The 12,885-nt window shown below is 45.8% G+C and overlaps 1 protein-coding gene across 1 annotated transcript in view; it reads right to left on the bottom strand.

The window, feature by feature from the left end:
- Plbd1 (phospholipase B domain containing 1) overlaps window positions 1–12,885 on the bottom strand; it is a 49,991-nt gene that overhangs the window by 1,150 nt on the left and 35,956 nt on the right. The window contains exons 7-10 of the mRNA XM_050135201.1: window positions 6,991–7,191; window positions 6,710–6,850; window positions 2,133–2,318; window positions 763–869 (exon numbers count right to left, since the gene is read on the bottom strand). Of these exons, the coding sequence (XP_049991158.1) occupies window positions 763–869; window positions 2,133–2,318; window positions 6,710–6,850; window positions 6,991–7,191 (635 nt within the window). The remainder of the gene's footprint in view (window positions 1–762; window positions 870–2,132; window positions 2,319–6,709; window positions 6,851–6,990; window positions 7,192–12,885) is intronic.

Below are 12,885 nucleotides of genomic sequence, written 5' to 3'. Positions count from 1 at the left end.
CATCTTGAAGCTAAAAGGCCAGCTTATGTATGGGAAAGTCTGGAGCAGCCTGCTCTCAAGAAAACGGCCAAGCTTGTAACCTTCCTTGGGTCTCTGGTGATTTAGGTCCTTCCATGGTGGCCGTCTATCAACATGCTGTTAGCTGGCTTTTGTTATTGGCCACGTGAGCAAGCTTCATTTTGCTGCAAAAACCTGAAGTGCTTTGGCCAACTGGGCTAAAACATATTCCTTAATTCATGTGTAATATAGAACCACAGTACTCTCAGTAAGATGGTTCTTTGGATTTAGAGCCATCATAAAATGTTACTATGCTGATTGTACACATTTTAAAATGAATTTTAAAATATTTATGTGTACGAATATTTTGTCTTCCAGTGTATATGAGCACTACACGCATGCAGTGCCATTGGAAGCCAGAAGAGGGCGTTGGATACTTCAGAAATGGAGTTCAGATGGTTCTTAGGCAGCATGTCAGTTCAGGGAATCAAATCTTGGACCCCTGAAAGAGCAGTCAGTTCTCTAAAACATCTCTCCATCCCTATGAATACATTTATAAATAACTAAGAGCTCTTCTAGACAAGGTGAAGGTGTTGAAGATTGATCCTTCACTATATAAGGTAAATTCTGTTATCTATAGGAACAGTCTGCTTCCTGAATTTCATATATGTTTAAAGACACCGGGCTTTATGCCACAAAAAAAATCTCTGTCTCTAGCCTAACTCCTCATTAGAAGTAAATTGGAAAGTAAGGTATGTGAGTTACCTTGGTGTCATAGCAACCTCCAGGGCTGGGACTGGCTTCATTCAGGTCCTCACGACAGCAGATGGTATTGCAGGGATCACCTTTACTGTAGGGGTCCTCCTTATAATCTAGGAGACACAACAATGGGGAAAGAACAGGTGTCGGTTATTCTGAGATCTACTTATCCAAAGTAAGAGTTTGGATCTATTCATGCCTGAATCATTAAAGATTGTGTTTGACAGAGTGCCCCCGCTGTGGTGGTTTAAGAGAGAATGGCCCCCAAAGGAAGCAACATTATTAGGAGGTGTGAAGTAGGAAGAAGTGTATCACTGTTGGGGTGGGCTTTGAGGTCTCTCTTGCTCAGGCTTCCCTAGTGTGACATGGAGACCACTTCCTGTTGTCTGCAAGATGGAGACTCTCAGCTACTTATCCAGTACCGTGTCTGCCTGCACACCGTGCTCCACACCATGATGATAATGGACTGAACCTCTGAACTGTAAGCCATCCTATTAAATGTTTTCCTTTATAAGTGCTGCCATGATCACGGTGTCTTTTCAGGTTTGGGCATTAGAAACCCAAACCTGCTTCCCAGTACAGGCATTGCTCTAGGCTTGCTCCAGGGAATGACAAGCTGCAAATCCTTTGCTCCAGGCCTAGCTGCACCAGGCCAAGGCAAGCACCACCCCCCAGGGAGAGCAGAAGAAGAGATTAGATACGTGTGCGTCACCATTTCCCAGCAGATGATAAACAAATTAGCCTTGGAGAGTCTTCATCAAAAGAAAGCATTTATGAGTATTTTAGCTGCTTTTGTCCTTGGGGATTCTGCTGGCAGGAGGTCGAGAGGTGTTAAGGAAAGGGGCCCTCCCTACTTGGATCATTTCCTTCATGTTTTCCATGCAACTTTCTTGGTGGGAGGGGGGCGGTCAGGTAAAAAAAAAAGTCTGTAGAGCCAGGTGTGGTTATATATACCCACAATTCCAACATTTACAAGAAGAAGCCAGGACCAAGAATTGAATTTGTGTCTGCTTACATGTGTGTATGCACATAAGCATGTCATGGCGTGCCTGTGGTGGTCGGAAGACAAACTATGGGAATCCTCTTCTTCCACTGTCAAGGACTAGGGCGTCGAACTCAGGCTAATAGGCCTGGCAGCAAGTGCCTTTCTCTGCTGGGCCACACTGCCAGCCTTTCAAACGTTCTCTGGGATTTTATAAAGGAGGCAAATGTTCTATTTGTTCAGCACTGTGTGTACAGCATGAACAGTATCCTGAATACGGAACGGATAACTTCCTATAATTCCTTCTAGAACAAGATGATCAACTTGCACAGGTTATTCTGCGGGGGAAGGAAAGGAGTCTTGAAGAATGGCTCTTGAGAAATGTGTTACGTACTATTGTATCGCATGATGTATTTCATGGAAGCCACATCAATCACTCTCCCTTGGTCGCGCCTGAAGATTTTGGCTCGTGGAGCTAAGTCATAAGAGTAGTCCAAACCAAGCTTCTGAACCAGCAGCGGGTAGCCACTCCAGTTGTAGATCTTTTCATGGAAAGGGATGTTGTAGGAAGGCCAGTATCCTGATATGGAACGGAAGCGAAAGATGGGGTTGAACAGAGAGAGGGAGACGGGACGAGAAGGGAAACAAAACGCGGAGGTTAGTGAATAATAGTATATTTGAGACCCGCCACGTGTGTAATTACAATGAAGCGGCATGGGAATTGGAGCTGAGAACAGAAACCTGCCGACCAGTGGGGTCCCTCTAAACTCCCCGAGGTGGAGTGCTTCTAGGTTACTGTGGGGAAGAAGAGTCAGAGAGGTTTTTGATTCTCACCCTGAGTTAGGAGCGCAATCTAGAATGCAGATAATAGCATTATTCTCTATGGAGCAGAAAAAGCGAAGGATAATGTAGTATTCTGGGGAGCAGCCTGACGTCCCTGTGGTGAGCCTGTTGCCCGCTGAGGACAGCAGACACTAATTGCACTGACGGAAACACAGCGCTGACATCAGAAAACGCCAGTTCTAGCTAAGTTCCTGGATGAAAGCTGAGGTCTCAGGCACCTCACCCCACTTCTTCCTTTTGTGAGAACGGAAGCAAAGGGAGTGCCTATAATGAGTGGGGATGGGGTGGGGTGTTGTCTTTCCCATTCCAGTAGGCTGTTAACTTTCAGGACGGTAGCCATTGTCATCCAAAATTTGCACATCAAGTCACTAAGCAGTAGACACGTGGCACAATTCTAGGAACATCGCAGCTTACATTGGCCTAGGTTATTACCTACAGGTCCATCAGTTAAAATGAGGGTGTCCCTAGCCACTATGGAAACCAATATGGAGGTTTCTCCAAACCAGCTTGCGTTACACTCCGGCTGTGGAGCTCCTGGGAATGCACATAGGAAATCTTAAATCTTAAGTCAACACACCACCGTGGCATGTAAATCCATGTTTACTGTTTATGGTTGGTAGCCAGTAGAAGCAACCCATTGTCTAGCCATGAAGGAGTCAATGCAGACAGTGTGACATTCCGCCACAAAGAATAAAAGGAAAGAGGGTGGGTCTGGAGATGGTCACAGGCAGGGGAGTGAGCCTGACTCAGACAAACACATTTCCTCCAGAGTGCTTTATAGTTAGGTTCAAAAGTAGAACGGAGACAACATGGACAAACGAAGGGGCCTAGCAGGAAAGGGATGGAAGGAGGGAGCAAGGGGGGAGTATGGTGGGTGGATGAGCTCAAAGTGCACGGTGGACTTGGAGGAACCGTCTTTCTGAAGTCCTCCACCACGTACAGTGAGTCTACTTCAATTCTAAAAATTAGGTGTTGCTCTACTTCAGGGAGTCATTTCCGACCGCCATGTTCTTTGGCCCGTGTGTGTGTGTGTGTGTGTGTGTGTGTGTGTCTTTGTCCTTTTTTTTAACTCTTGTGTGAGAAGCTCCTAATCCAGGGAGAAGCCGCAGTAACAAAGCAAATGTTTAACCTTGCAAGGGCACAGAGCCTGCACCAGGAAGAGCGGAGATAAGGACAGCACTGAAATTAACAGGCAAAAACAGACTTGTTGCTAGGCCGGACTAAGTCACAGAGACTCAGAAGGGAACGCTGCCTGGACTCACAGCCTGGCTCCAGCATTACTAGGTATGTGACCAAGGACACATTCACCTCTTTGTACTAATGTCTTCATCTTTATAATGTCAACAATACTTCTCCAGCATCTGTGGTGTTTTGAACGAGCAATGTTCCCCACAGGCTCGTGTGTTTGAACACTTGGCTTCCTCTTGGTGGTGCTGTCTGGGGAAGTCATGGGACCTTTGAGAGATGCAACCTTACTGGAGGAAGTGCATCAGTGGGGGTGGCCTTTGAGGATTTATGTTCTGGCCCCACTTCCCCTCTGCTTTGTCTGCTTCCTGCCCGTGACTGAGGATGTGATCTGTCTGTTGCCTGCCCCTGCAGCGTGCTGCTGTGCCTCCCCAGCCTTTGTGGTCTTTCCCTCTGGAACCAGCAGCCAAAACAACTGCCTGTGTAAGCGACTTTTGATCATGGTGCTTATCACAACAGGGTAACTAATCCAGTATCACACAGTGGATCCTTCCTTTTTAAGGATCGTTGTAGACACTAAATGTGTTCAAGCAGCTGTAGTACTTACAGTAGTGCCAGTCTCGGCAATAAATCAATTGTTGGTAATACTATAGGAACAGCTCCCTCAAAAACCAGTCTCTGCTGCCCTTCACAGTCTCATAAGGCTTCATCATTGACAAAAGCATTTACTACAGAAGTGTGTGTATTCCCAGATCAACCTGGCGATGTTTAAGCACTATCATCCCCTCTTGGAAGTGTGATTTCAAGCTCAGTTGCCGTCTGGCTCTTAGAGGCAGTTCTCTCTCTCTCTCCCTCTCCCTCCCTCTCCCTCTCTCCTTTTCTTCCATAACCCTCTAAATAAACTAACTTTTGAAGAAGAAGAAGAAGAAGAAGGAGAAGGAGAAGGAGAAGGAAAAGAAGAAGAAGAAGAAGAAGAAGAAGAAGAAGAAGAAGAAGAAGAAGAAGAAGAAGAAGAAGAAGAAGAAGAAGAAGCAGCACTGCCTCCATCCCAGAGCTGCTTTCTAAGGCCAAGTTGTTTTTGTTTTTGTTTTTTGTTTTTAATTTGAAGAATGGCTACACAGTATCTTTATTTGAGAGCATCTCCTATTTCTTCCTGAGCCTTTATCCTCACAGCAGAATGTTTAGTATAATGTTTCTCTGAAACTTCCCTATGAGATCAAACATCAGAACAGAGAAAAGACCCAGAAGGGTGGCCAGAGCAGTGGTTCTCAACCTGTGGGTCATGACCCCATTTGCATGTTGCATGCCAGGTATTTACATTACAATTCATAAGAATAGTGCAATTTCAATTATGAAGTAGCAACAACATAACTATGGTTGGGGGTCACCACCACACGAAGAACTGTCTTAAAGGGTCTCTGTCTTAGAAAGGTTTGAGAACCAGTGGTCTAAGGGACCCTAGGGACATTTTCTTTTGTAGTGTAGCCATTGCTAAGTTACCCAAGCTACTGTCAATCTCCCTAGTTAAACTCTACAGGGCTTCCCCAGGCCCAGAAAAAATAAGCCATGAAAGCAGAAGGGATGGATTGGCAAGAGGAAAGGGATTGGTGAGGGTGGGAGTGGGGAGGTGTGAGGGAGAGGGTGCTATAAAAACACGTATCTGTGTAAGATGGCATACTGAGTCTACTGTTGTACACAATCAGTGTATACTCTGTGTAAGATAGCATAATGAGTCTATTCTTGAACACAGTATATACCAATGAACAAACTTTTTAAAAAAGTCATTGTAGGAAAATGGCAAGTGTTGTTAAAGTTTCGACCTGGTGACCTGCACCACAGGTAAATCTGGCCTCTTTTAAGTCACTGTCATGTGATTTGTCACAGAGACAAAGACAAATGACCATCATGATAAGCAATGTCTTTGTGAGGGGACAAAGACAGAAGGCCCTCAAGCCCATTTTTGCAGATTTGGGTTTTTTTTTCCTACTAAATTAGTTTAGTTTGGATCACATTTTCCTACCGGGTAACTTTGGCTTCCGAGCTCTGGGATCTTAAAACGATGAGCAAGCAATTGGTGGGTCTATGTCACGGTTGCCCTGACTTACATGGAGAGAGCAGGGTTGGCGAGGATGGGTCATTTACCTGAGATTTTGGGGAAGCCAAGATTCAATCCCTCAACTTCATCTGTCTGGGCAGTACCCCTGATAACCCCTTCCACTAATGGTACCTTCTTTAGTAAGGTACTTTTTTAGTAAGGTACTTTTTTAGTAAGGCCCAGTACTTCAAACCTTATTCCGGTTCTCCCATTCTGGACTCTCGGCCTTTGCTATAGGACACTCCAGAGTTTGTTGAGAAGCAATTTGGTATTATTGCTTTTCCTGCCTGAATCAGCAACATCCAAAAAATGTGCTGAGCAGAACTAAAAAGTCAGCCTCCAGAATTAAGGAAGAGATCGTTGTTAGGGCTGTTAGAGGTCAGAGGGTCATGTGTCTGACAGGCATCCCAATCTCCAATGAGAGAGTGAGGTCCCTCTCACCTGTTGTGCCGAACACAATAATTCTGTACCAGGAAAACTGACAGACCCATTACCCACTCATACACTCACCCCTGTCACACACACTCACCTCACACACACACCCCCGTCACACAGTCACCTCACACACATCCCTGCCACACACACTCACCTCACACTCACATCCCCGTCACACACACACATCCCCATCACACACACTCACCTCACACACACTCACCGCACATTGACATCCCGCCACACACAGTCACCTCACACACACACACCCTCACACATACACACACACACACACACACACTCACATTCCCGCCACACACACGCCTAAGTTGCTTTTCTCCGAGTAGCACAAGAGCAGAAATGAAGCCAGGACACACAGATAGGCGCACAATCCCAGCAGGCTGGGAAGACGGTACCTTTTTTTAGAACATCGGTTTGTTCCGAATATTCTACGTATGTAGGAATTTGCTCCACGATATAAAGAGTGCCTTTGCCAAGGCTTTTCTTGATGGCCACCTTCTTCAAGTCCAGGACCATGTACTGATTGTTGTAGGTACCTGCAGCGTTGGGAGACACAAGGGCAGCATGGAACGCCTTGCCTGGCTAACTGGTAGATAATCTCAACTGATTAACAATGGTAAAGCTTCACTAACGCAGGCGCGTGCCTGAGGGCTAGCACACAGAGAGACCTACTTACCAGAGTTGTACCTTGAAAAGATCTCTGCCCAGTCCTTACCGCCGACTGCCATCATGTTGGCCACGCGGACTCTTTGCCAGGCCAGGAGAGACTCAGGGACCACGAACTTCAGCAGGGTTTTATTATACACACTGTTGGTGGTCTGTAGCAGTACCAGGCCACTGCTAAGAATGTAGAAGTCATCCAGAGACTCCAAGAACCCTGGAGGAATGGCAGATGCACAGTCCGTTACATGTGTGTACTGTCCACATGGTCACCATCAGCACAGTGCTTGACTTTCTTTTCCCTGCAGCAGCCCCTCCTAGCTTTGGCACAGCTCCTGTAAACCTCACTGTAGACCAGGACCACTTGTTTGTTCCCAGGTGCCCAGACCCGAAATAATCACACAGAAACTGTATTCATCACAACACGGCTTGGCCAATAGCTTAGGCTTCTTATTGACTAACGCTTACATCTTAAACTCACCCATTTCTATTAATCTATGTATTGCCACAAGAGTAAGGTTCTGGCTGGCTACTGGTGTCTTTCTCCTTCGGCAGCTACATGGCGTCTCTCTGACTCCTCCTACTTTCTCTATTTATATGTATCTCTTTCATCCTGGCTATATTCTGCCCTGCTATAGGCTGAAGTAGCTTATTTACTAACCAATGGTAATAAAACATGTTTATAGCATATGGAGGGTAATCCCACATCACCCCATACCCTCTTAGATTCTCTTTCAGAAAAGTGTGGCAACTTGAGATGTGTGTGAGTGTGTGTGAATGTGTGTGTGTGTGTGAATGTGTGTGTGTGTGTTAGGGGATAGGAGGCATGTGTTTATACAGGCGACATGTAAATAGCAGACAAACTGGATCTCTATTTGGCAGGACTTCGAAGAACTTGTAATTAGGGAGGACATCAGAAGGGAACATTGCTAGGCTGTTAAGAAGATACACATCTTTTTCTTTGTATTTTGTTTTTTTCAAGACAGGGTTTCTCTGTAGCTTTGAAGCCTGTCCTGGAACTAGCTCTTGTAAATCAGGCTGGCCTCGAATTCATAGAGATCTGCCTGCCTCTGCCTCTTGAGTGCTGGGATGAAAGGCATGTGTCACCACTGCCTGGCTACACATCTTTTTCTAATCTGTACTTTACACATCTTACTTGAGACTTTTAAACATGGATGAATCTACATGCAGAAATCTGAACCTGGTTTTGAGAGTGGCCTTTAACACCCCAGCTCACTGAGTGAGATTGTGTTGATATCTGTGCTGGGGTGAGTGTGGGCAGGCAACTCAGAGGCAGCCGGAGAGGGGGGGAGAGCAGGACACCATCCGCACCCACAGAGGTCGACAGTTGAAAGCAGTAAAGGAGTGTCCGAGAACCCGGAGTTAGGCTAGGTTCCTCTGCCATGTTTCTCAACGGAGAGGTGAAGAGGCCAGAGGGAGCTCGCTTGCCCCATCCACCTTGTGAGAACACAGAATAGAAAAGGACCTTCAGTAGACACCTCAGACTTCCCAGTGTCTTTTTGGAAATCACCCCATCTAACGTCTTCTTCCGTGATGGAACAGATAGACGTGGTCTCTGGCGCTTACCATTTTATAACACCCCCTTTCTTTTTGACCTATCTGAGTATATCTACATTTTTGTTATCTAAACTATTACTCGTGTAATATTTTCGTTTTATTATTTATTTGTATTGTTTATTACTGTTGTGTGTGTATGTAAGGTGTGTGGACACTTGTGGGAGTCCAATGAACAACTTTGTGCAATTGGTTCCTGTCCTGGTTTTGTTTGTTTGGTTTGCTATGGTCAACTTGACACAAAGTTGGACGTGTCTGGGAAGAAGGAATTTTATTTGAGAAAATGCCTCTGTTAGATGGCCTATACGTAAGCCTATGGGACATTTTCTTGACTAATGATTGGTATAAGAGGGTCCAGATACCTACGGGTGGTGCCATCTCTGGGCTGGTGGCTCTGCTATGGGTAAGAAAGCAAACTAAACATCTAGATGCAGAATTTCTCAATGGTCTCTGCGTCAGTTCCTGCCTCCAGGTTCCAGCCTCCAGTCCTGCCCTGACTTTCCTCAGTGATGTCCTGTAGGCTGTGAGCTGAAGTAAACCCTTTCCTCTCCAAGATGCTTGTGGTCCTGGTGTTTATCCTAACAGTAGAAACCCGAAGCAACAGTTCTCTTTCCACCTTTACATGGGTTCCGAGGATTGGACTTTGCCTGTTAGGATTTCAAAGCAAGCACTTTTACCCAAAGAATCGTCTTGCAGGCTCTTAGTATTATAGTTTTGAATGTTTTTAATTTAGCCTGGCAGTGGTGGTGCACGCCTTTAGTCCCAGTGCTTGGAAGGCAGAGGCAGGCAGATCTCTGAGTTCAAGGCCAGCCTGGTCTATAGAGTGAGTTCCAGGGCAGCTAGGTTACACAAGAGAACCCTTTCTTGAAAAGCAAATATATATATATATATATATATATACATATATATATATATACACACACATACACACATATATATACACACGCACATATATATATAGATATATATTTAATGTGTAGAAATAGTTCCTTTGATTGTATGTATGTATACTGTATACCACATATGTGTAGTGCCCTAGGAGGCCAGAAGAGGGCATCAGAACCCCTGGAACCTGGAGTTACAGAGGGCTGTGAGCCACCATGTGGGTGTTGAAAACCAAATCGAGGCCTTTCTACAAGAGCAACAAGCGCTCTTAACCACTGAACCATCTCTGGTGGCTTTTCTTGTTTTGGCTTCTTAAAAGGCAAAACTGTATATATCCATGGGATACATCTGATAGTTAAATAAATATACACATTGTGAATGGCTAACTCAAACTCCTTTTTTTTTCAAGACAGGGTTTCTCTGTGTAACAATTCTAGCTGTCCTTGCACTAGCTCTTGTAGAGCAGGCTAGCCTCAAACTCACAGAGATCCGCCTGCCTCTGCCTCCCAAGTTCTGGGATTAAAGGTGTGCGCCACCACTGCCTAGGTGGCTAACTCAGACTCTTTAACATATATGTTACTCAATATTTTCTTTACATTAATTTCCTTTTCACACCCAAAATATATTAGCTTTTTCATATATATTAATATCCGAAGAAACCAGGGTTTAATTGTCATTTCCTTTCTCCTAAAATATTAAAATAAATGCCCTTCTTCTTAAGTAAAAAAAGACTATATATGGAACACCTTAAACCACACCCCTGGAATGGCGTGTGTCACTGTACAACAATGGCACCTGGGGTGGACCTGGTAGGCTAGGGGTCCAGTAAGAGGGTTACATCAAGCTAGGTGCTTCAGAGGTGGAGAAGAGTGGCCCAGGTGTCCAAGGTCATCCTCAACTACACAGCAAGGTCCAGGCCAATTTGGGCCACAGGAAACGAGAGCAAAGTGGTCTGGGAGCAGAGAAGCCTCTCGGTTACATACACAGCTCACAGCAAACCTGCCCATCGCCAATTCAACTCTGCTAGCCTGAGAGTGCGTGACGTCGTCCGGCTCTCACAGTCTAAGTTTAATTGCCAGGGTTTCAGAGTAAGACTCTTAAATGGCAAGAGGATGTCCAACTGATTCAATGAGTTTCTTCACAGGGTGGGTCAGTTCACACAAGGAGCAAGAGCGAGTGAGCTATCTGCTCCAGTCTGTCTATACAGGCTTCATGGCACCCTCAAACACAATTTCTGGGGAGACACAGGCTGGATGTAGGATAGAGGGTGGGTGAGTTTGCAGGGATGACTCGTTCATTTCTTATTCCCTTTGCAGAGCTCAAACTGTGCAACCATGCGTGGCCGCCGCGAGCAAGTCTGTGGGAGGAAGATCCCTGGCGGCTGAAGCAGTGCTCTGACACATTGCTAATTCCTCCTCCTGGTAGCAGCCTCTCCGGACGGGAGAGGGCAGCCTTCCTCACAGGAGGGAGTACTTTAGGGATGCACTCCATTGCAGGGTCTTCACCGAGGAGTGCAGCCAAAAAAAAAAAAAAAAAAAAAAAAAAAAAAAATACAGGCTGCCCAGAGTTCTGGAACAGCAAAGCCAAAACGACAACTCTGTTTGCCAAAACTCTCTGGGGAGGGTATTGTATATTGTATATTGTATAGCTTAAGGACGTCAAATAAGACTTAAAGAGGGTACAAAGTCCCAGCACGGGCCCTAAGGGAAACATTGTGTCACCAGCAGTCCTGGAAGGCAAACTAATAGCACTTAGGGAAACTGGGAAACTCCCGGTGTTTTATAAACCTCATCCTCAGATTCCATCTCATGGCAACTTTCTCGCTGAGATTAAGAAATAAAAGGGAGCTTTTTCAGTAAACAGAGCGTGCTTTAGGGGTCATTGAGGAGATTCAGCAGGCAAAGGCTCTTGTCACCAAGCTTTGATAACTGGGGTTCTATCCCGGGTGCCCACATGGCGGAGGCAGAGAACCCTACTCCTGCAAGCTGTCTTCTGACCTCCACATGCATATTACGGTATTGTGTGCATGCATGTGAGCACATGTGTGTGAGTGCATGCACACACACACTGGCAAACGCATGCTATGGCCCTTGTGGACACACAAAATAAATACATGTAAAAAGTGTTAATGCTTACTGTAAGATTTATAAAGATGAGACGTGGTTTCTGTCTTAATCCCAGAACTCAGAAGGCCCAGGCAGGGGCACTGAGAGGGCAAGACCCAAATAAGAGATAAACCGGGGGCTGGAGAGTCGGCTCACTGGCTGCTCTTTGGGAGGGAGCATCAGGGTTTGGTTCCCAGCACCCGAACGCAGTGGAGTGCCTGTGACTCCAGCTCCCAGAGAACCTGATCCTCTCTTCAGACTCCTGGGGCATCTGCTCCCATACCGTCACACACCCACACATGGATACAGAATTAAAGACAAAAACAAAATTTGAATATAGTGGCCGCTACCTCTAGACGCCGTGAAGACCTTTTACTCAGAACAGCCCCCAAAGGTTTCCCTAGTGAGCTCAGTCAACACTTTTCCTGCACGTGTCCAGTGTTCCAGAGCCCAGAGGTGTCATAGCAACCCACTGCCAGCCGAGGGCACGGCGAGCAGACATGCTCATCCCTTCCTCTGGGTTTCACTCTCTGGGGTCTCTGTAACACTGTGGTCTAAAATGACTAACTGGACAATCCAAGCTGGATGTGGAAAGGCCTGTAGTCCTGGGAAGCTGAGGCTAGTGTCAGCCATGTTTGAGCCACGGGATGAGACCCTGTCTCAAAAAAGAAATAATAATAATAATATTTCATAACTTTCTTACAGTAATTTTCTGTTTAGTAAATGCTAATCTCTTACACTGATAATGTTTAAATAGAAGATAGTGTAGTTCTATTTGATACATTTGAGAGAGTGTGTGTGTGCTTGCACGTTGTGCACCGTGGCATGCATGCGGAGGTCAGAGAATGAGCTGTGGGAGCTGGTTCTGTCCTTCTACCACACCAGTCCCGGGGATTGAATTTAGGTCACCCAGCTTGGCAGCTAGCACCTTTACTGGCTAAGCTGTCTTGCGGGCCCCACTTTGCTTTTTTTGAGAAAGAGTTCCTCGATGGCCTGGAGCTTGCCAAGCAAGCCAGACCGGCTGACCAATGAACCCCAGGCGTCTACCAGCTCCGGGATTGCAAGCGCCCACCACCAAGCCCAACATTTTAAACATGTGCTCCGAGCACCGAACCTAAGTCTTCAAGCTTGTGTGGCAAGCACTCTACCCACTGGGCCATCCTGCCAGCCTCCTTATTTATTCACTTTTGTCTTTTCTTCCTGTCCTACAGCATATAAACTCTACCAAGAAAGGGAATTTTGTCTTATTTTGGCATCATGCAAAGGTTTAACGTGCAGTAAGCGCTCAATGGTGAATTGTAAAATTAATTGAAAAAGAAGTTGATACTGAATAATGTTTACACATC

The sequence above is a fragment of the Alexandromys fortis genome, unplaced genomic scaffold (assembly GCF_014885135.2).
Source record: "Alexandromys fortis isolate MF-2015 unplaced genomic scaffold, M_Fortis_MF-2015_v1.1 scaffold_21, whole genome shotgun sequence".
Classification (NCBI taxonomy): domain Eukaryota; kingdom Metazoa; phylum Chordata; class Mammalia; order Rodentia; family Cricetidae; genus Alexandromys; species Alexandromys fortis.
This window is presented reverse-complemented; position numbering and strand designations above follow the sequence as displayed.